The sequence below is a fragment of the Chelonia mydas genome, chromosome 10 (assembly GCF_015237465.2).
Source record: "Chelonia mydas isolate rCheMyd1 chromosome 10, rCheMyd1.pri.v2, whole genome shotgun sequence".
Lineage (NCBI taxonomy): Eukaryota > Metazoa > Chordata > Testudines > Cheloniidae > Chelonia > Chelonia mydas.
The window spans coordinates 15,784,750-15,807,145 of record NC_051250.2 but is presented as its reverse complement, the minus strand read 5'-3'; the positions used below and the strand labels follow the sequence as shown (position 1 = coordinate 15,807,145).

The 22,396-nt window shown below is 42.8% G+C and overlaps 1 protein-coding gene across 3 annotated transcripts in view; it reads right to left on the bottom strand.

Moving 5' to 3' along the window:
- The window catches only part of USP42 (ubiquitin specific peptidase 42), a 42,093-nt gene extending 24,342 nt beyond the window's left edge, over window positions 1-17,751 (bottom strand). For all 3 annotated transcript variants that reach the window (XR_005227052.2, XM_037910661.2, XM_037910660.2), the window contains exons 1-10: window positions 17,593-17,751; window positions 11,255-11,501; window positions 8,969-9,169; window positions 6,794-6,904; window positions 6,487-6,589; window positions 6,261-6,328; window positions 5,844-5,914; window positions 4,840-4,922; window positions 1,630-1,741; window positions 1,025-1,165 (exon numbers count right to left, since the gene is read on the bottom strand). Coding sequence is in view for 2 of the 3 variants with exons in the window: in XM_037910661.2 (XP_037766589.1) it covers window positions 1,025-1,165; window positions 1,630-1,741; window positions 4,840-4,922; window positions 5,844-5,914; window positions 6,261-6,328; window positions 6,487-6,589; window positions 6,794-6,904; window positions 8,969-9,169; window positions 11,255-11,492 (1,128 nt within the window). In the remaining variant the exon portion in view is untranslated. The remainder of the gene's footprint in view (window positions 1-1,024; window positions 1,166-1,629; window positions 1,742-4,839; window positions 4,923-5,843; window positions 5,915-6,260; window positions 6,329-6,486; window positions 6,590-6,793; window positions 6,905-8,968; window positions 9,170-11,254; window positions 11,502-17,592) is intronic.
- Between the last annotated feature and the right edge of the window lie 4,645 nt (window positions 17,752-22,396).

Sequence of the window (22,396 nt, the reverse complement as noted above, 5' to 3'; positions counted from 1 at the left end):
GAGGTAGATGGAGCAGTGTTCAGTTTACCCTGCTTTCTCTCTCATTCATCCTGTTACAATTTCTATTTAGCTTTGTCTGGTTTTAATGAAGGGCACTAAGATGGTCCCTGCTGGATGCTTCTGAAGTTCCATGGTGAAAGGATCACCAGTAATTATTTACTATTTGTGAAGCACACAGACTATGCTCTGTAAGACACAAAGGAAGTTACCATCCCTGTCCCAACGAGTTTACTATCTTATCAAAGGATAGACACAAGCACAGGCAGAGGATCTTGCTAACTTAGAAAATCCTCTTTAAACAAAACAGGAAAATCCATCAAGAGAGTGTCCACAGAATTTTGCTGACAAGCATTTGTGGGCATCTGAAAAACTTCCAATAGGAAAATCCCAGGAGTGGGAACTTTGTTGTAAACTTGCTACTATAACTGATAATCCACACTTGCACAATACAGAAGAAGCCTTGTTAATTAAATGAAGGAGGAATTTCATCTCCAGCCAGGATTGAGGAGGACGGTTTCTAACAGAACAGGCCTTCTGCAACAAAGAATGTTTCTAGACAGACAGAACTTCCTGGGATGATCCAACTGATAGGGAGAAGTGTCCTGGTAGCACTAAAGACTACACAGAAAACCACGAAGGGGTCAGTAGGACATTCCAGTAGCAATAGGATGATCCAAAATAGCTTTGAAAAGAACACACAGTGGGGAAGACTCACGGTTTTTGGTTAAAGGCAATATCTAGGTTGGGCGAAGACTCCCCTGAGAGAATTCCCATCCAAAAAGGAATAAAAGGACTTTAGGAGGGTGACAAAAAACATATGCAAGATTCTGCATCCTTATATGGATGGGAACCTACCAAGACAGATCATCCAAACAGCCTGCCTTCAAGAACAGCTCCCTTCCTCAGAGTAAAGGCTGTACTGGTGAAGAGAGGAATGAAAAATTAATGTCCCCAATGCTTATTCTTGAAAGGCTGTGGGTTTTTTTGAAATCTGTTTATTTAAAGAAAAAGATGTTTATCTTACCTTTATATAGCAGTAGTAGTGTCCTGCATGACAGCTGAAACCAGTATGCACCAGGACTGCATATAGAACATAAATGATTGGTTCTCCATTTGGTTGAGACATATATGGTCGAATATCCAGATACTCAGGATATTTCACTTCCTAAATAGAGACAGAAGAGAAGGTTCAAATTTTGCTGAAATATTTTATGAACTATTGTAGAAAGTTTGAGAAAGATTTCAGATGCTGAGATAGAAACATTTCTAAAATATACACACACAAACAAAACAAAAGTGAGGATTCAGTTTCATCTGGAAAATGACAGGTTGAAAAATGTCCAGCACTTAATAGCATACTGAATTGCAGAATGGTCTGCTAAAGGGGCAGCTCTCAAAGGGCAGAGGAGGATGTTTACTGTTGGTTTCATGTTTATTGTTAAAATGGAACTCTGCTATTACCAGAAGAGAGGAGGAGAAGATTAAGTTATTGGGTTTATTTTTCTACTTAACAGCTGGCATCTACAAACTAGAGTGCCATGTGTATGCATTAATTGGCTTTGTATGGTCACTTGGTATTTGGAAAATCTAAATGTTAAAAAGATGCAGTTGTAACACCATTTTATGTACCTTGGTAATTTTTCCACCACTAAAATTTGCAAACCGTTTCAGAGACAGTGTAAGAACATTAGAAGACCGATGTATTGTAAACCTCTTTGAAGCAGGAACCATCTTCTTACACCTTAAAAGCAAACAAAAGACAATTGGTTAACTTTATGTGGATTTTTAAGCATTTCTATCATGTTTTCCATGGCTCAGACACTTGTCTACATTATTTGAGTAAGTATTTCTTTACATGCAATGTTTTTGCTTTTCAGAAGTTCATACACAACATTTCAGCATAGCTAGTACAAGAGACAGCAGAATACATTAGGGCAGTTCTCTAGGACAAATAGAAGACAGAATCTAGAAACTTATCTTTTGACTTTCAAACTAATACTTGAACACATTGTAGATCTCTGTGATGCCAACAAAAAATAAAGCTTGCCAGCAACTCTCACAATGCAGCAAGCAGCAGCCTTCTCACTGCAGCATTCACGTTCTTTGGAAATAGTTTAGGAAAATGTAAGAAGGTGCAGCACTTTTAATATTACAAAAAGTAAAATCAGACTTCAGGCTACCTCCTTTCAGCTTTCTGCCACAGTGCAGAATACCAGAAGTGTAACTGAAAGAAGGGAACATCGGCTTCAATCTGGGGCTGGGAAGAGCACATATGAACTTCCAAAATGGATCTAATCTATCTTCAATAAAAACAGGCAAACAATTATCCTACACTATGAGAACTTTTGACAATCAGGACTGTGACCACTACCTTCCTGTACTGAGGCTACCTGGAGAGGAAGGAGAGTGAAGCATCTGATGTCCTTTGAAAAATGACTCCCAAACAGCCTGAATGTAAATATGATGGATCATTACTCATCAATGACCGGATCTGCAGGATTAACCAGTGGGATCCAGGTGCTACCACAAAGGAAGGGAGAATAATAATAATAATATGACTTGGCCACAAGGAGTGGGTAATTAGAGAAAAGGCTATCTTTCTAGATTTATGCCCTAAAATACTGGACTGGAGAGGGGAATTCCTACCCAGGAAGAACATTTACTGACCAGAATGTCAAGAAAGTTTTGTATATAATTCTGTGAAACTTAGGTTAGATAAAACAAACTCACTCTAGTTGGTGGGCTTCAAAATTAGTATAAACCTAGCCAGCATAAACTAAGAAGATATCTGAGTTTCCTCAGAGGAGTTAAGTAGAAAAAAAAAAGTTCCCAGAAATGGAAAAAGCCCTGTACGTCAGCAGGGTACTTTTTTTTTTTTTTTTAAAACCCCACTGAGAAGAGGGAAGCTTGTGGTCTCAACTTTGACCAGACTACAGACCCCTGCAGATTATACATATGGAGGACCACACAACGGAGAAATGGGATACTCATTAAGCCCATGGTTGTTAGATATGCTTCCCATCTATGATCTTTACACCATCACAATTCAGAATACATTTTGTGTTTGTAGACTGGAGATCCTAGCAACAAGGGAAAACTTGGATTTGAACCTTTTTATTTCATCTACTCTATACCTTATTTTAGCATAACAAAAGAGATACCCAACATTTTCCTCCAAATGCACTTAATTAGTAAGGATACAATTTTGTCACAGAGGTCAAGGATTCTGTAACTTTAACGGATCTCTGACTTCAGCCCCACCAGAGCAGCGAAGCCGGGCCAGCTGCCGGGGGGGGGGAGGGAGGAGGAGGAGGAGGAGGAGGAGGAGGACCACCAGAGCCCCCAGCTCTTAGTCATCCTCCCCCTTCCCCCCCACCCCGGGTATTTTTAGTAAAAGTCAGGGATAGGTTGTGGGCTTCCATGAATTTTAGTTTATTGTCTGTGACCTGTCTGTATTTTTTACTAAAAAAACCTGCGACAAAATCTTAACCTTACTAATTAGCCATTAATATTCTACCTCTAGTGGCAGAACATGGGTTTCGTTACATTAATAATTTAGAGACAAGACAAGAACATTAGAAGACAAAGTTTAGTAAATCTCTTTGCTTAGCTACACTGAGTTAAAATTTATGACCTGTTTTGCTACTACACTAAAAGCTGTTTTATCCAGCACTTCATCAGTCGGAAACTCTATAAACCGGCATTTCTGATCTTTATTGAAATGCCGGTTTATAATCCGGTTGGCGCGAGGCTGACAGGGGGTGTGGAGCACGGGCTCTGGGAGGGAGTTTGAGTGCAGGAGGGGGCTTGGGGAGCGGCGACCTGCCCGGGATCTGGCTGCTCCTAGGCAGAGGCGCGGCAGGCAGCTCTGCATACTGCTCCCCCGCCCGCCAGTGCCAGCTACGCAACTCCCATTGGCTGGGAACCACGGCCAATGGGAGCTGCGAGGGCGGCACCTGCGGGCGGAGGCGCCTGCCCCGCCTCCACCTAGGAACAGTCGGGACAGGTCGCTGCTTGCGGGGAGCCGCCCGAGGTGAATGCCCCCCGGCTCCAACATCCCTCTCCCCCTCCTGCACCCCAATCCGCTGCCAAGCCCCCTCCTGCATCCAAATTCCCCCCAGAGCCTGTGCTCCGCACACCCTCCTGTGCCCCAATCCCCTGCCCCACACCCTCTCCCACACAAAACTTCCTCCCTCTTAGTTAACTGGCATTTTTCAGTTACCAGCACCCCCCATTTCCCCCAACATGCTGGATAAAACAACTTCTACTGTATATTGTCTTTGTACCTTTCTACTGTATATTGTTCTTATCCAAATGTTTTAAACACGCAATCTATTTTAAAGATGCAAATAGGAAGTTTGATCAATTTATTTATCTTTCTGTGTTATCTAGGACATGCTGTGTGCTCAGCGATAGCAGATTAGGTTTAGGATAGTTTATTTAAAATAGCAGTAAGTTATAATCAACTTTTTTCACTTTTAAAATGGTGTGATTCAGTAACATGAACAAAGTACTGTGCATAGACAATAATAGTATAATAAACACTTCTGAGAGCCAAAATGAGTGCATCTCTTAGCAAATATCTCCCCACACCAAACCCTCCCAGAAGAACAATTAGGGAACTGGCCTTCCCAAAAACAAAAAAAAACCAAAAAAAGATTTTCCAAGTTTTAGATGTTTTGTATTATACTCGCTTGGGTACAACAAATGATATTTTACCTTACACTGTGTTTCTAAATTAAGCAAAACATCAATAACTGTTTTTAAATGACATGCAATAATAAATCAATAGATAGAACCAAGCATCTAGTATTAAGAAGTCATTAATATTCATCTTACTTGCTACATTTATAGGCATTTTCACCATCCAGTTGTTCAGGCTTTACAAACTGTTCCAGAGCTTTGTTTACACTCTGAGCGGTCTAAAACAGTAAGATAACAGTGCAATGCATTAGAACATAAGAACATAACATATGAACTGCCATACTAGGTCAGACAAATGGTCCATCTAGCCCAGTACCCTGTTTTCCAACAGTGGCCAATACCAGGTGCTTCAGAGAGAATGAACAGAACAGGCAACTATCAAGTGACCCATTCCCTGCTGTCTACTTCCAGCTTCTGGCAGTCAGAGGCTAGGGACACCAGAGCATGGGGTTACATCCATGATCGTCTTGGCTAAATAGCCATTGATGGACTTATCCTCCATGAGTTATAGGAAACATCATAAGAACACACCACTTGCTCACTTGAGCTTACAGTAGCATGAACTAACATGATTTTAAGGGAGATCCACTGCAGACTACTGAATTTGTGAACAAGGGGGTGGGGGAGGAGACACGGACTGCAGAATATATTACATCACAAAATGTACTCTGTTCACTTTGACAAATATAGATGAGGTTTAATTATTTATAATATTTCATAGTACAGTAGTAATAGGTCTGTGGTACATACTCTAAAAGTAGTACACTACTAATTGATCTGTAGTACATATATTGTAAAAGTAATAATGTTTTAATAATATGGACCCTCAGTATAACATTCTGCAATTAAATCTTTGTTGCACTGGGAAGTACGAGATAGCATTGCCATGCCTGTGGATTCAAGTCTTCAGAATGATGTTCTATTTTAATACTTGTCCAGATTAAGTAAACCATACACAGACCATTTATATTGATAAGAGGTACCATAGAAGGACAAAGTATAGTATAAATCACATCCATCACGGAACTATATGAGTAGAATCAACTTAAATTCTACATTTTAAATTTTCAAAAGCTATGCAGTTAATTAAGGGGTTTTCTTTTTAAAATCTATTCAGCCAGAGTAACAAAATAATTTACCTTTATCTCCAATGTAATATCAAGGTACGGATCGAAGGTATCTGAGACTCCTTTGCAGTTCATACACTTTACTGAAATCAAAGTACAAATACTTAACACAATAAGCATAGTCAGTCTATTACCTAAAGTATTAGCACACATTACCTTAATTAGCATTTAAGTCAGGGTAGTCAACAGGCAGACCTTGTGCCAAATCTGGACCACTAGACGCTTTTGAACAGACTCTGAAATCTTTGTATTTACTTATTATCATAATTTTTTTTATTATTATTATTTTCTGTGGAGTCTGGACCTTGACTATACCTTGACCAAGAAATTAACAAAACAAAAAATAACTGGACTAACCCTGGTTTCAGTCATATAATACAGTCATAAGGCCAAAACCATTCCTAAAAAATTTTTTTTTTAGAAAAGTACCTCTTGATCTTAAGTACCCTCCAAATATTTGATAGATGAGTGTGGTAGCCTGGGTATGTCTGTCCAATCTGAAAATAAATTATGCAGTGATCAGAAGATTAAAGTCAATTTATTTTTTTCTATGAATTTTTCCTCTTTTGAAAGCCCAGAACAAGTACCGTTCTATTTACAGGGAAACAGGAATAGGAATGACAGCATATTCAAATATTATTTTGTTGGCACTTACTTGTTGCTTCCATTCAAACATGCTTTCTGCATAGCATCAACAGTGTAGCGTAGAAATTCATGTGCATCTTCCTGATTTCCAAACCGGAAATGTTTTGCTATCCCTAACAAATAAATATAAATGTTACACCATATGTCTCACATGTGAAAATGGATGAAAATAAAGGTTTTTTTAAACTTTCCTTCATAAAGTTATAAAAAACTCTAAGTTCTATAAACTACAATTAAAATCAGACAAATAAACAAGCCAATAAAATATCTAAACACAAAGATGGCATTTTACAAATAGATTATTTGTCATGACTTACGTCTAAGATCATTGATGACAGCCATAGGTTTGATGACATTGCCAGAGTTAGAGAGTGCCTGGGTAATGTGAGCTTGCATTGTACACATCATGCAGAATCCTTGTTCATGGCCTAAGGAGCGAAGCAACATTGCATCTCAAATTAATAAAATATTTATCTACGGAAGATCTCAAAAAATCTGGAGGTTATAGGAACAATCTCCACAAAAATTATTCTTTTTCAAAACAGCTGACAAGAACAGGTGGAAAACCTATAATGATAGGTTAAAAAATGGAAATTAAAAAGAGTTCAGTTCACAGAAATAGGTAAAGTTAGGAATGAGTTAAACACAAAAGGAAATAATTTAAGATAGAGTAAAAAAACTGAAATGCAAAACCAAAAAATCAATCTTATGTTGCATCTCTTGCCCTCTCCCGCTTTTGTCTGCATATAGCTTATTTAGAGTATAAGATCTTCATAGCAGGGACCCGTCATCTTATATATATATCAAGTGTGTTACGTTTTTGGGTGCTATATAAACCACAACAAATATGTATGACTAAAATGAAACAAGTTGCTCAGTGGTATATAGAAGTTATGTTAACCAATGTGGTCTTTGTTTATTACTGAATATAGATTCTGGGCCACATTCAACTATCAGATTCTAGTGATAGCAGAAACTGTAATTCTTGAAAAATAAGATCTAATACAAATCGAGAAAAATATTATTTAATTATGCAAAAGATGAGAGTTATAGCAGGCGCCTGGACACTTTAGCTGCACTGTGATTGATGAAGGTGAAGCCAACTGACTTCGACCACATAAAAAGTGCCAATATCTGGAGAAATTGTAGTTTCTAAAGTATACTGTATTTTTATGAAATTCTGTTACGTGTGTATCTAAGCCCTGACCTGCCTTAGTTGTCTTGACTATTCAGGTACCTAGAACATTCAGCTGCCATTCTAAGCCTTCCTTTCTTATGCTCATTTTCTATCTACATACTTACTAGCAGACCCATGACCATAGCAGCCTATGCCATTTTATTACATAAAGCGGTCTACAAATAAATGGGAATATGCTTAAATCTATATTAAGATTTACTTAGTGGTGAGGAACCCTAGTTTGTGTCTTGAGCTTGGTCCTTTTTTCCCAGGCTCACAGGAACTGGGAACATTACACACTACTGAACTCTGGCGTAAAGAAGCATTTGACAGACCGAGGAAGTACCGTGATGGACACCAGAGGGAGCTACATCTAGCCCACTTTGAAGTCTGGAAACCGCATGGTACAGGGCTCATGTGAACTCCATCGGAGTCTGCCGGGGTTTCTTCAAAGTTATTTTGGCCCCAAAAAATTATTTAAGGAGCAAATTTAGTATTAATTCATATAAATGTAACTAAGAAACCCAAGCTAGAGCTACATGATAGCATTTCTTAGCATATAGGAAGACAGAATATAACAGGAGGCTACTACACCAACATACAATTACAAATAATGCAGGTATTGGAATAAAAAAAAATTCTCATAAGAAAACCTGCAGTAAAAATGTAGCTTTTGCCATTAATGGATGCATCATACCTATTACTAATAAACTCCAAGAACCCAAATCAGGAAAAATATTTTGAATTAAGATTTTTTTTTAAATGAAGGCAAAGAACAAAGATTCCTAAGTTCTGAACACCATCCCACTGACGTATGTATTAGGATAAATATGGAGCCTATGTCTGAGATAAGCCGGTTTCCATCTTGCTGTCTACTGGTTTAACTGTAGAGACACTGAACATTTTATTTGTGTGTTAAAGAGCTATGTTTTAATTCTGCTTGGTATAACAGTAAGGAAAAGTGGAAACTAGACTATGCAGCAACACTGAGATGACATGTGGCCAGTGTTCTAAATTATGTCACCTTTAACACAATTGTGGCTACCAGCAGGAGACTCATGACAAATATTATGCATATAACTTTCCAGTGCACCTGACAATTCACACAAGGGAAGAAATGCTCCTTACTTTGAAGTTTAAGTATCTTGCATAGATTGCTCCACAAGCCCACTGACCATCTGACATTCAAAATCCACTCCTTGATGTTGAATAGCAAAATCAGGAGTTTCCTTTCCAGAATTACTGCTGTCCTTTCACTTTTAGAGCTAAGACAAAACTTTTTTTTTTAAAAAATATACTTTTTAAAAGTACTCACATGTTTTAGAGTGTTCATGAGAAAGCATGTAGTTGGCAAGAGGGGGTGTATAAGTCAAACACTGAAGAGCAGAGTTGAGGAAACATGTATTGCCAAGATTTTGGAGTCCAGCTCCAACTCTATGCGTTTGCTGCCATTTCAGACAAATCTTCTCTGCTGGAAAAAGAACCTTCTGTGGCGGAGCAATGCCATCACCAATAGCTGCCAAAAAATACCAACACATTTTAAAGATATTAAAATTGTTTCATTTTAAAATCATGCTAAAGTAACATTACCTTATGCATGAGCATCCAGAAGAACTTTAACCAAACTAATTATAATAATCTACATTCTAGTAGTTACTTGGTGAGTAACGTATTAAAGACTGCCTCAGTACCACAAAGCAAGTTCTCAAGTCAACTCAAGCTCAGTAAAAAGATATGGTTTTGTATGCCAACTGGAAAAAATTAAGACAGTAGAATGCACTAATGTGGGACAATACAACAAAGACTAATTATTGTCCTGATTTCAGTAACCTAACTAAGCAAGTCCTTTTTTATCTAGCTTCCTCAATCTGACTCATAATTCAAATTAATCTTTTTTCCTTATTGTAAATTACAAGGAAAACTTATAATTATTAAACCATAAAAGTGTAAGTATGACAGGATACCAAAGTAAGCAAGTAACAAGCACAATAAGTAGCTCTTAACGATAGAATCATAGAAGTGTGGGACTGGAACGGACCTTGAAAGGTCATTAAGTCCAGTGTTTCTCAAAGTTCGGGTTGCCTCGCGGCATGTAAGGCACTGGGTTGTCTTGCTCAGCACCCAGGGACCCTAGCGGGTCTGGTTAGCACTGCCAACCGGGACGTTAAAAGTCCCGTCAGCAGTGCTGCCCAGCTAAGGCAGGCTAGTACCTACCTGTTCCAAGGCGCAGCGCGGTGTCGGAAGTGGCCAGCAGCTGGTCCAGCTTCTAGACAAGGGGGACACAGCGCTCCGCGTGCTGCCCCTACCCCGAGCACCAGCTCCGCACTCCCACTGGCTAGTTCCCGGCCAATGAGAGCTGGGGGGCAGTGCCTGCAGGCGAGAACTCCGCAGAGCTGCTTGCATGCCTCTTCCGGGGCACAGCGTGTCCGCGGTGCCAGGACAGGCAGAAAGCCTCCCTCTGCACCCCGGCTGCACCGCTGACTGGGAGGCACAGGAGGTAAACCTGAGTCCCAACCCCGCACCCCTATCCCCTGCCCTGAGTCCCCCCTAAACCCAAAGCCCCTTCCTGCACCCCAAACCCCTCATGCCCGGCCCCACCCCAGAGCCTGCACCCCCAGCCTAGACCCCTGACCCTCTCCTGCACTCCAACCCCTTGCCCCAGCTCAGAGCCCCCTCCCACACCCCAAACCCCTCATCCCCAGCTCTGTTGGGTCGCGGGCATTAACAATTGTCTTCAACTGGGTCGTCAGAAAAAGGTTTGAAAACCACTGATCTAGTCCAGTTCCCTGCACTCAAGGCAGGACTATGTAATAACTAGACCAGGGGTTCTCAGACTGTGGGTTGGGACCCCAAACTGGGTCACGACCATGTTTTAATGGGGTCACCAAAGCTGGCTTAAGACTTGCTGGGGCCCACGGCCGAAGCTGAAGCCCAAGCCCCACAGCCCGGGGCGGAAGCCAAGCCTGAGGGCATCAGCACTGGGTGGCAGGGCTCAGATTACAGGCCCCCCTCCAATGTCAGAGATTCCACAACCACTCTAGGCAATTTGTTCCGGTGCTTAACTACCCTGACAGGAAGTTTTTCCTAATGTCCAACCTATACCTCCCTTGCTGCAATTTAAACCCATTGTTTCTTGTCCTATCCTCAGAGGTTAACAAGAATAATTTTTCACTCTCCTCCTGTGATGTGGATATTGACACCAAGTATTTTAGGAGGAATGTTATGTTCGGAGAACTCTAAATAATACAGGCCACAAAAAGCAACACTGAAAAAACACATCCTTCTCTACAGAAATAAACACTTGAGTAAATAAGTATACTATAAGTAATGGAGAACCACCACCTCCGCCCCGAAAAGTTTGTTATATTGCTCATAAACATGTTCAAATTAAGTTCACAACATTGGCCACTTGAGCTGTCTCACATGGTTCACAAGATTAGAGTCTGCTGCTGCAGTCCTTAATCATAATAGTCCCATTTTATATCAGTAGGATTACCCCAATGAGTAAGAACTGCAAGATGAGGATGGCAGACACTACTAAATGGCAACTGGTTTTATTTTTTCATAATTTGCATGGGGGGGGGGTACAGGACATACTTACATTGATCTTTCTGAGCTGAAGGTTTGGATTTATCAGGTACAGATGAACTAGAATAAACTGCAGCACCAGGTACTGGTCCCAAAGTGATCTTGTGCTTTGGAACTTCCAAAGATGATACAGCACCCCAACTTGCAGAGGCTGAGTCCATGTCTCCAGTAGAGGGTACCACGGAACTACAAGGCTGTTTCTGACAAGCTGCAGGGTTTGAAGACTCAGATACTTTGTCAACTATGGTCATTGTTCATCTCTGAAACATAGAGTTGAAAGTTCTGTTTGATATGAGAACTAATATTATATGAAAAAGCACTCAACAAGGAAAAGAATGGTAACAGTTACACTTTCCCCTTAATGAAACCAATTATCTTTGCCAGTGACACACAAATAATTTAGAGTGGTAGCTGTATTAGTCTGTATCAGCAGAAAGAATGAGGAGTACTTGTGGTACCTTAGAGACTGAGAAATTTATTTGAGCATAAGCTTTCGTGGGCTAAAGCCCACTTCATCAGATGCATGCAGTGGAAAATACAATAGGAAGATTATATTACATACACACACACATACACACACATTTGCACAGAACATGAAAAAATGGGGGTTGTCTCTGAGGGGTTGGACACCTACAAGATCTACAAACACCTACAAGATCTCTATCAAGCGTTCTTACAACTACAATACCCACCTGCTGAAGTAAAGAAACAGACTGACAGAGCCAGAAGAATACCCAGACGTCACCTACTACAGGACAGGCCCAACAAAGAAAATAACAGAACGCCACTCGCTGTCACCTTCAGCCCCCAATTAAAACCTCTCCAGCGCATCAAAGATTTACAACCTATCCTGAAAAATGATCCCTCACTCTCACAGATCTTGGCAGACAGACCAGTCCTCGATTACAGACAGCCCCCCAACCTGAAGCAAATACTCTCCAGCAACCACACAACAAAAACACTGTCCCAGGAACCTATCCTTGCAACAAAGCCCGTTGCCAACTCTGTCCACATATCTAGTCAAGGGACACCATCATAGGACCTAATCATATTAGTCACGTCATCAGAGGCTCATTCACCTGCACCTCTACCAATGTGATATATGCCATCATGTGCTAGCAATGCCCCTCTGCCATGTACACTGGCCAAACTGGACAGTCTCTACGCAAAAGAATAAATGGACACAAATCAGACATCAAGAATTAGAACATTCAAAAACCAGTTGGAGAACACTTCAGCCTCCCTGGACACTCAGTCACAATTATTCAACAAAAAAAATTCAAAAGCAGAATCCAACGAGAAACAGCAGAACTGGAATTAATCTGCAAACTGGACACCATTAATTTAGGCTTGAATAAAGACTGGGAGTGGATGAGTCATTAGACTAACTAAAAATTATTTCCCCATGCTAATTTCCCCCCTACTGTTACTCACACCTTCTTGTCAACTGTTTGAAATGGGCCATCCTGATTATCACTACAAAAGTTTTTTTCTCCTGCTGATAATAGCCCACCTTAATCGACTGGTCTCGTTAAGAGTTGGTATGGCAACCCCCAATTTTTCATGTTCTCTGTATACATCTTCCTACTGTATTTTCCACTGCATGCATCTGATTAAGTGGGCTTTAGCCCACGAAAGCTTATGTTCAAATAAACTGCTTAGTCTCTCAGGTGCCACAAGTACTCCTCGTTCTTTCTACAAATAATTTAGAGGACTAAGTCTTTCATGTGAATGTTTCAAAAATGCACTAAGACACACTAAACAAAGTTTTCCAGCTGAATTACACTACTACCACTTTTGACTTTCATGAGATTTTTTTCCAGTAACCAGCATTGTTTAATAGCAAACCCTTGTGAAAATACCTTAGGAAAACTTTCATTCAGCTTTGACTGCAACAGTATTTTCTGCACAAAAGTGTAAATTGGTCAGCCATTTTTGCATTTGATGACATTAAAAGTTTGTAAACCAATTGAAGAGGAAATCTATATATCTAGTGGTATCTTGTGCCATTTTATATTTAGCATAACAAACTTGCATACAAACAAACGGTACTTAAAAACTACACTAAGTTTTATTTAGTGGTGAAGCGTCTAAGTATTTTTATCTTGAGCTTAGTTCCTTTTATTCAAGATGGCAAAATCTGGAAGCACTACAGAATTAATATGCTCAAGCCCAGATACTGGGAAAAGAAACATCTTTATTTGCCTGTCTGCTGCAGAACTGCTGACGGGCTGCAGAAGAAGCTATGTCTTACCCACCTAACATTTATGAGAACCACACATCACAGGGACTTTGAGAATGGGACATACCCAGAGGAACACCCTCTGGGGGTGGGGTGGGGGAAGAAAGAGATTTATATACCTATTTCTTCTAGGATTTTTTTTGACCTTCAAAGAAATATTTGTTTGGACATACTTTTGCAAACAAATACAATTTTAACATACAATTTAACATACCACAGTTACACCTATTATTGTAAACTGAAAGATTAGACCAAAGGGTAGTTCTTTTTCCAGTTTGTTTACTTTGCGCATTTGACACTAGTTTGTGCTAATTTTTCTGTAGAACAGAAGAAACCTATTTAAAATTAAGGAAATGTGATTAAAACCACAAATTGTCAGGGAAACTTGCATACAGGAGTAGTAACTAAAAAAGTAATATTTTAAAAATTTTGCAATGTTGTCCCTTAAATATGTGCTATTGAGCATGTGCAGTAAATATGTTACCACTTTCTATCAAAACAAGTTTTGTAGCAAGACTGTACATTATCTTATTTCAACACAAAGGATCTGATCCTGCAGCTTTTACTCACATAAGCAGCCATATTAGCTTAACATAAGTAAGGATGGCAGCATTTGTATTTGTTCTTGTAACGTGAATGAGATGGTATGTCTTAAACAACTTTAAGATATATGATGGAAGTGTTTTTTCATAAAAAATTAAGGAGGTTAAATAAAGCAAACTATGTTAACAGAGAGTGTCCAGGTTCTCACACAAAACCACAAATTCTGAGTAAGAGTCCTAATTAAATTACAGGGCTCATTCTACATGAAGATTATCAAGTATGCTTGGTAATATACCAGAATTATAGTGAGAAACTATTTTAAATAGGGTCAATTTTTAATTATATGGGGGGGGTGGGCTCTGAATGCTAATGGATTCACCCAACATTTAGACATTTCCATCCACCATTACTAAGAAGAAAATGCATAAAATTGAAATTAAAGAATTCTAAGTAGACTTTATGGACTCATTTTATTGAGAAGTGGAGCCATCCTGATACTAAAAGATGACTTAGATTGAGGTCCCTGGCTCCCTGTGTCTCAGATAAGATTCTCTCAATCACCAAGTTGCAGATGCAAGCCCTGATACACAATGTGCAAGTGCCATACCCTTAAAAGTCAGTTTTTCATGTTCTCAACCAAAACAAAAGATGCTTCAATAATATTCATCAATACGGGGGGGGGGGGGGGGGGGGGGTAGAGGACAAGAGTGAAAGGAAATGAAAAAGAAAAGAATACCACCAATACAAACTGAGTATTTTAAACAAAATAAGAACACTATAGTCAAGACTTCTTATTTTTAAGCTTTTTTGAGAATTAGTGATTGACAAATGCTTTGAAATTTCCTGGTGAAAAGTACTACAGATTTGCTAGGCACTATTACTACTACTAATAAATTAAATCCATCACTTGTTCTGAATGTCTAACGTCTACTGTCCAAATTAAAATGGTTATCTCAGGATAACTTCTGTGCTCTTCAGTTTATTGACCTAAGGACTATTGATATTTATATTGTCTCCTGCACACATTCTTCCACACACATCTACAAATTTTTCTATCTCTGAAACCACTTGCTATTGTAAATGTATTTCCTTATACAAGCAATGTCTTATAATATCTGCCCCAGCACAGTATTAAGAAAGTAAGAACAGATATAATTACTTTCCACTAGAAGCAGCATGGAGTTTTGCATCACTGTTGTTAAGATCATGTCAGCAGTTCCATTAGAAACCACTATCAGTTTAACCTGACTGTAAACATTGGTCTGGCTGCATACTTGACACAAATCACAGCACCCAGGAACACTTATATACAGTATATACATATATAAAATATATAAAACCAATATTTACAAAACTCGATTTGGCCCTATTTAAAATAATGCAACATAAAAAGTGTTTTAATTTCAGATATTTAAATTATATCTATATATCTTACTAGGCAAGAACCTTTTTTTAATTTAGAGTGCACTCTTAAAAAATTAAAACATAAAATGGTAATGACGGAAAATTGGTATGTATCACACCTTTTCATGATTTTTAATATACATATGTTAACATTGTGGAACCACATACTACTGACATACAAAAAAGAGCTTTACATTATAGCCATCTAACAACTGGGGAAAGAAAGTTGCATTCTAGTCTCAGCCTGATTTTAAAAGTCAGGATTTTTTTTAAACAGTAAATAAATAAACGTAAGGAAGAAGCAACAAACCATCAAAGCTAAGAAATACAAAATTAAGGCTATTATTCCATCCCTAACTGGAAGCCAATTATGGGTCACAACCTTAGAGTTACTTGAAAAAAACATTTTTCTGTCTTGTAAAGCACACAGATACTTCACTTGAAAGCATTATGGTCTCACAGCATCACCTGTATGAAGGCTGTGCAAGTTACACAATGGGAAAGTCTGAAAAAAGGTACAAATTGAAGTCTTTCTCCACCTCCATTCCAAAGCTACAACTTGCTTCCAAACAGATCCAAAATGACTATCTTGGTATCTCCATTCTGACTTCAGTTCTCAGCTGAACATGTTTTTTCCCTTACAATTTCACTCCCTCCACGAATGACCTTATGCTTTCATTACTGGCCTGAATATTTTCATTTATTCACACCATAGACTTTTAACATCAGGGTTTTGGGTCATTTTACATCCATGGTCCTACTATGTAAAAAGTATTCGGGGAGGACAGAACGTGCATGAAAGATGCAGCCCAAAGTACTTTCCCAATTACACACAGTACATAAAGCACTAGTGAAATGAAGCCACCTCTAGACGTAGAGGGTGCCAACCAGCTGGCACACTAGACATTGCATTGAAATATTTCGGAAAGAAAACATAGCTACAATTCTCTCTCCTTTCCCCCCAAAATATATAATCCCAGTATCAGTAATATATTCCTAATATCAAAAACAACAGACACAGATTCCCTGGGAAGGCCTATGCTCTGCAGCAGCTGGGGAGATGGACTGGGTGGTTTAATGGGCCTTTTCCAACCCTATTGCCCATCATGATTCTATTGTGCTGGTGCCATGAAATCACCCACACCAAACCCTGAACACTGCAGTCCCGATGTCATCTGTGTCTGAGAGTCAAATGGGGGACAAATTCCCCCCCCCCCATTCTCCAAATTCAGTAGCAGCCACCTGGCCTACTTTCGGGAGGGGGGGGGGGAGGGGAGGGGAGAGGGGCAAAGGGGTGGCACAAGCTCTGGGCCTAGTAACAGCAGATGGACCAAATACCGAGCGCCGGCCTCAGTTTGTTCCTCTCCCCCCCACGTTAGGGCCTGAAGCCCAGACAGTGAGCGAGGGAAGGAGGAGAAGCGTCTGTAAAGGAATCACCCATTTGAGAGACAGTGTCCATGGCAACCAAGCGGGGCGGTAACAGTACAAGCGAAGCGCCCCCCCTTCACACACCGAGGGGAAGAATGGGATGGGGAGGGGGTCACGAGAGAACCCGCCCATCGCTAAGATGGGGGGCCCGGGGTAACGCCAGAAGCGGGGGGAGATGGTACCATGAGACCCCCGCCCATCCGTGAAGGGGAGCAGCAGGTAACAAGGCCGGACGGGAGGCGGGAGCCCCACGCTGGACTTGGCGGAGGAGGGGGCGGTCACCCGAATCTCCCAGCCCCCTGTGGCAGGGACGATGACCCCCGCCCTCGGGCGCACCCCCATTACGAGGGGAGCGGGGACGGGCAATTGGGCGCGGGAGCGCGGCGAGCAGCGGGACACCCGGCTCCCGACGGGGAAAGGGGAGTAGCCACCCGCCGGGGCAGGTCCCCCCGGGCCTGGCGGCGGCGAAGGAGCTGGATCCCGCCGCGCTCCTAGGGGCGGCGCCCTGCCCTGCCCAGGGGTCCCTCCCCCCTTTACTGCCCGCAAGGAGGGGGAAGGGGCCGGGTCCCGCTGCTCCGGGGGTGGGATGGGCCGGGCCCCCGCCTGCCAGCCAGCCCGCCCGCCCGCCGCGGCCCCTCCCCCGGCCCATTGATTTGCAGGGAGGGGGCAGCATGCGGCACTGCCGGGCTCTGAAAGGCCGCGGCGCGGCCCGTCTCCCTCCCCGGCCCCGTTACCTAGCTCGGCCCCGCTCGGCTCCGTGCTGCCGGGTCCCCTTCTCCGCAGCGCCCGCCTCAACCCGGCCGCTCCGCTCCGCCTCCTGCTCCAGCCCGTCGGGGAACAATGACGTCCCTCCGCCGGCCTCCTGCATCCGGGGCCCGGCGCCGGCCGGGGGGTGTGGGGGGGCGAACTCCTCCGGGTCACAGAGGGACCAGCACCGCCCCTGCGCCTCCCGCGAGAACCGCCAGGGGGCGCTGCAGCGATCTGGCCCAGGTGCTGTCCTCAAAGCTGCAGGGAGCGCAAAGGGCTGGAGCTTCAGGGACTCGCAAACTCCAGTTAAGGGAGCGTTACCAAAGTATAAAGGCAACATGGGACCGCAAACACGCCCCTAGGGACCGTCGCCAAGCTGTATGGTCAGCATGGAGCCGTAAATGCCTGTTAACAGGCCATGATTAAACTACGGGAACTGTATGAACTGCAGGGAACCACAAACACGTGCTAAGGAAAGAGGCTATTGCCAACCCCAACCAGACAGAAGTGAATCCAATACCCCTTGAAAATAATGATGAGCTTTAAAATTATGAGATTTTAAAAGAAATCACAACTTTTAAAATATGTGTTCAGTTTTTTAAGCCTTTGAAGTTTGAGGGGAGCCATCTATCCCCAATTTGCACTGTATCATTTCAGGTTTATAATTCAGCCTTAAATACACATACATAAATGCAGGGCTCACTGCTGGCTACTTGAATGAGGATTCCACTTAGCTTTTCCTAAACTCTGAGCTGGGAAGCTACCATTCTATCCTTCTCCTGTATCTCTGTCCTACTTTCCTCCCAGTTAACCTCACATTTTGCCTCCATTCAGGGCTGAGACTAGGTGTACCAGCATCTCTTTCATGCTGCTATCTTGTACTCCAAAATCTAAGTTTTTATTTTCTTTTAAAAGGAAGTCTCAAGTGCTTACCATTACTCAAGTTGCTGCCATACACTCAGTTCACATTTTTGAAGCTAACTGAACCTGAAACAATAGCTCTGAGATGTGTGAACTGCACCATTCATTTCAAAGGGTTCTAACACAGATGCTCAAGTAAAATTGCATGTCAACACTGTCAAAATACGTTTAAATGTCAACTATTTCACTGCTCATAAAAGCATGTAAGAAAAGAGAGGGAGGATGATATTAGAAATATCTACAATCCATAATTAATTACTTTTTTAACACACAAATGAGTGAGCTCTGGAAAGTACCATCTTCCTTTCCCCAAAAAGTAGCCAACCCCAATAAACTAGTTAGTTTATTTAACTCTGTAGTGTAGACCAAGCCTTAGCAGAGCCCAGCAGGGTATCTGATGCTTAAGGCTATGAGTCTTTCACGGAAGTCACGGATTCCATGACATTCTGGGACCTCCATGACTTCTGCAGCGGCTGCTGCGGCTGACCCCAGGGCCTCCAGAGAAGCTGGGGCGGCCCCATGGCCAGTTGCACCGGCTGCTGCTCAGGCAGCCCCAGGCAGCTGGTCCCAGGCACTGCCCTGGAGTAGCAGTCCAGGAGCAGCAGCGGTGCCCGGGGCTGCACCCCCGTCCCCAGCAGCAGTGGTGGAGCCCTGGGCCACCCCCACTCAGAGTAGCGGTGGTAGCGGGGCCCTGATGCACCGCCACCTGCCCAGAGCAGAAGTGGTGGCGGCAGGGCCCTGGGCTACCCCCACACAGAGCAGCAGCGGTGGCAGGGGGACCTCAGGCCATCCTCCCCACAGTGGCATGGGGCCTTGGGCGGCCTCCCCACCACAGCAGCAGCAGGGCCCAGAGAGCCCCCACCCCAGGATCAGCAGTGTCCCCTGAAGCACCCCCCCCCCCAGCACCTAAGATTTACTTAGGGGTATTTTTAATAAAAGTCATGGACAGGTTACCAGCCCGTGACTTTTTGGTTATTGCCCGTGACCTGTCCATGACTTTTATTAAAAATACCCATAACTAAATCGTAGCCTTACTGATGCTCTGTAAGAGCAGGTCAAGCTCAGAAAGCCCAGTGGAGCACAGAAGCTTCAGAAGTCAGCCTAAGCAGAGCTCATTGGTGTATTTGGTTGCTACTCAGGCTGTGTCTACACTACAGAGACTATGTTGGCATAACCATGTCAGCATAGCCCACTAATGTAGATGCAGTGAACACCAACAGAAGGCGTTTTTTTGTAGAAACACTGCCTCCATAAATGGCATTAGGTACATCAGCAGAAGGCCCTTCTATCAGCATAGCTGTGTCTATGGTGGGGGTTTTGCTGGGTTAGCTATGTCAGCTAGGGATATGTATTTTTTCACACCCCTGACAAATGTACCTATGCCGATATAACTAAGGACAAAGCCTCAGTTCTTTAGGTTGAGCCCAAGGAACATAGAGACCATGCATCTTGATAGTTTGAATATATATTCATAATCTATTGTGAATGTGGGCACAGAGCACCAATAGCTTTTTTTTTTTCCAGATTTGACTGTTTCATGCTCCCATACAATCTCCTATTCCTCACCTGCCCTTTGTGTTCACTTGCCTCTATATTTTTCCATCCTTTCCATCAGTTTCCTACAATTTACATTCTTCCTTTCTGACCCACCCTATTCTCCTGCATCCCCTCAGTTTCTCTCTTGCCTGCACATTCCCCAACATCCCTCTTCTGTATTCTTGCTAGTCCACTTGTTCCCTTGGCACCCCTACAGACTCCTTTCTACCCTCTTCACGCAGACTCTCTCCTACTCCCCACATTCTCCTATGCCCCTTGAGTCTCCCTCCTCCTCCTCCTCCTCCTCCTCACATTCCCTTGCCCCTTCACAGTTTCCTGTAAAGTTTCCTAACCTTAGAGCACCATGGGACAAGCCATCTTTGTTGGTGGCATCCTGGCTTCTGTCCCACTGAAAACAATGAGAGATGTCAGCTACTGAAGAAAATGGGGCTCTGAGTTTAGCATACTTACAGATGCACTGAACAAAATGGGGCATAGTTCTCATTCTCTCTCTCACACATATACACACAGACACATGAAGCAGATAATGGGGTTCTGAGGGGTTCACAAAGAGTGGAGAATGGGGCTCAAACTGGGGTGGATCCTGCTGGGTGCAAAACTACAATTTTTTTGTTTGTTTGAGAATATAGTATTCTCAGCTTTCATTTTTCAGTCTCTAGTCTTTGTGTAACCAATGCAATGACATATATATGAATTTGCAGAGAGAGCCTGAAAGAATAGCTCAGAGGCAGTGAGGAGAACTGTCCTGTTCCTCTTTATGGGTACATCTACACTGTGGATGGGATCTGTAATTCCCAGCTTGGGTAGACATACACATGCTAGCTCTACTTGAACTAGAATGCTAAAAATAGCAGTGTGGCTGCAGTGGCTTGGGGTACTGCTATTTTTAGCTCACTAGCTCAAGAAACAGAGCTAGCATGTGTACGTCTACCTGACCTGAAATTACACCTCCCAGCTACAGTGTAGACATGCCTATACGGTATTAATTCAGATGAATTACAATAATTTAAATATCAGTGTTAACTGATGTTTGTTAACCAGAACATGTAAGAAAAGAGAGAGAGAGATCATTATGAAGATCTGAACAGCCTTTTGTGAGTGACAGCTTGGTGTCACAAGTAGCTGGTGCTTGGGAGATAGTGGCACTTTTATCCTATTAGTCTGACTTGTAAAGCCAAAAGGCCAGAAGAGAAGATTAGAGCCAGGGTTGCCAGGTGTCCAGTTTTCGACTAAAACACCCCCACAGCAGCCCAAAGACCCCTCCCATACTCTGAACTCCTCATCCCCAGCCTGGAGCCCTCTCCTATATCTCAAACCCGTCATCCCCGGCCCCACCCCAGAGCCCACACCCCAGCCTGAGCCCTCATCCCTCCCGCACCCCTGCCCCAGCCTGGGGCCTCCTCCCGCACTTCGAACCCCTCAGACTCAGCCCAGAGCCCCCTCCTGCATCCCAAATCCCTCATCCCCAGCTGCACCCCAGAGCCTGCACCCCCAGCTGGAGCCCTCACCTCCTCCCACACCCCAACCCCCTGCACTAGCCCAGTGAAAATGAGTGAGTGAGTGAGGGTGGGAGAGAGAGAGAGAGACAGAGGGAGGGGGGTTGGAGTGAGTGGGGGCTGGGGCCTCAGGGAAGGGGCGGGGTAGGGAGCGAGGCAAGGGCATTCGGTTTTCTGCATTTAGAAAGTTGGTAACCTTAGTCAGAGCCCGGGAGGGAGCTGAGGCCCATCAAGGGCAAACCAGTCCCAAAGAGTCCAACCTGGCATTGTAATTCCTAACAACTTCACAACAAACCCAATCCTCACACTAGTGCAGCAGGGGCCTAATCTGATCTGGTAGTGGGTGTGAGTCCAGGTGGCTTTCTCCTTGGTTCTAGTGGCTGCTGTTATTCTCTCTGTTGGAAGTTATTTGCAGTCTCAGGCAGACATCACTGCATCACGGGTCACATTTTCAAAAAAAATGTTCACTATCATGAAGGCTAGAAACTTACAGTTATAAATACGTTTTTTAAATTAAAATTCGGACTCTGATGTCATCGCATGATTCAGGAGCCATGGCCCTACACCATATGCCTGTTATCTTTATGTCTCAATTCAGTGTATCCAAATCCCCATGAGAGAGAGTTGATCCAAGGAGCCCAGCACACATGATCATATTTTGAACATGTGCACTATCCATTGTAAGTAGCATCTCAAGTTAGTGGAGCTTGGTTTGTGTGCAGAGCACCACTACTCCTCCCCCAAATTCAGGCCCTGAATAGAATTCAGATACACACTGAGGAGAATTGGGTGTTGGGAAATAGAGTTCACCCACATA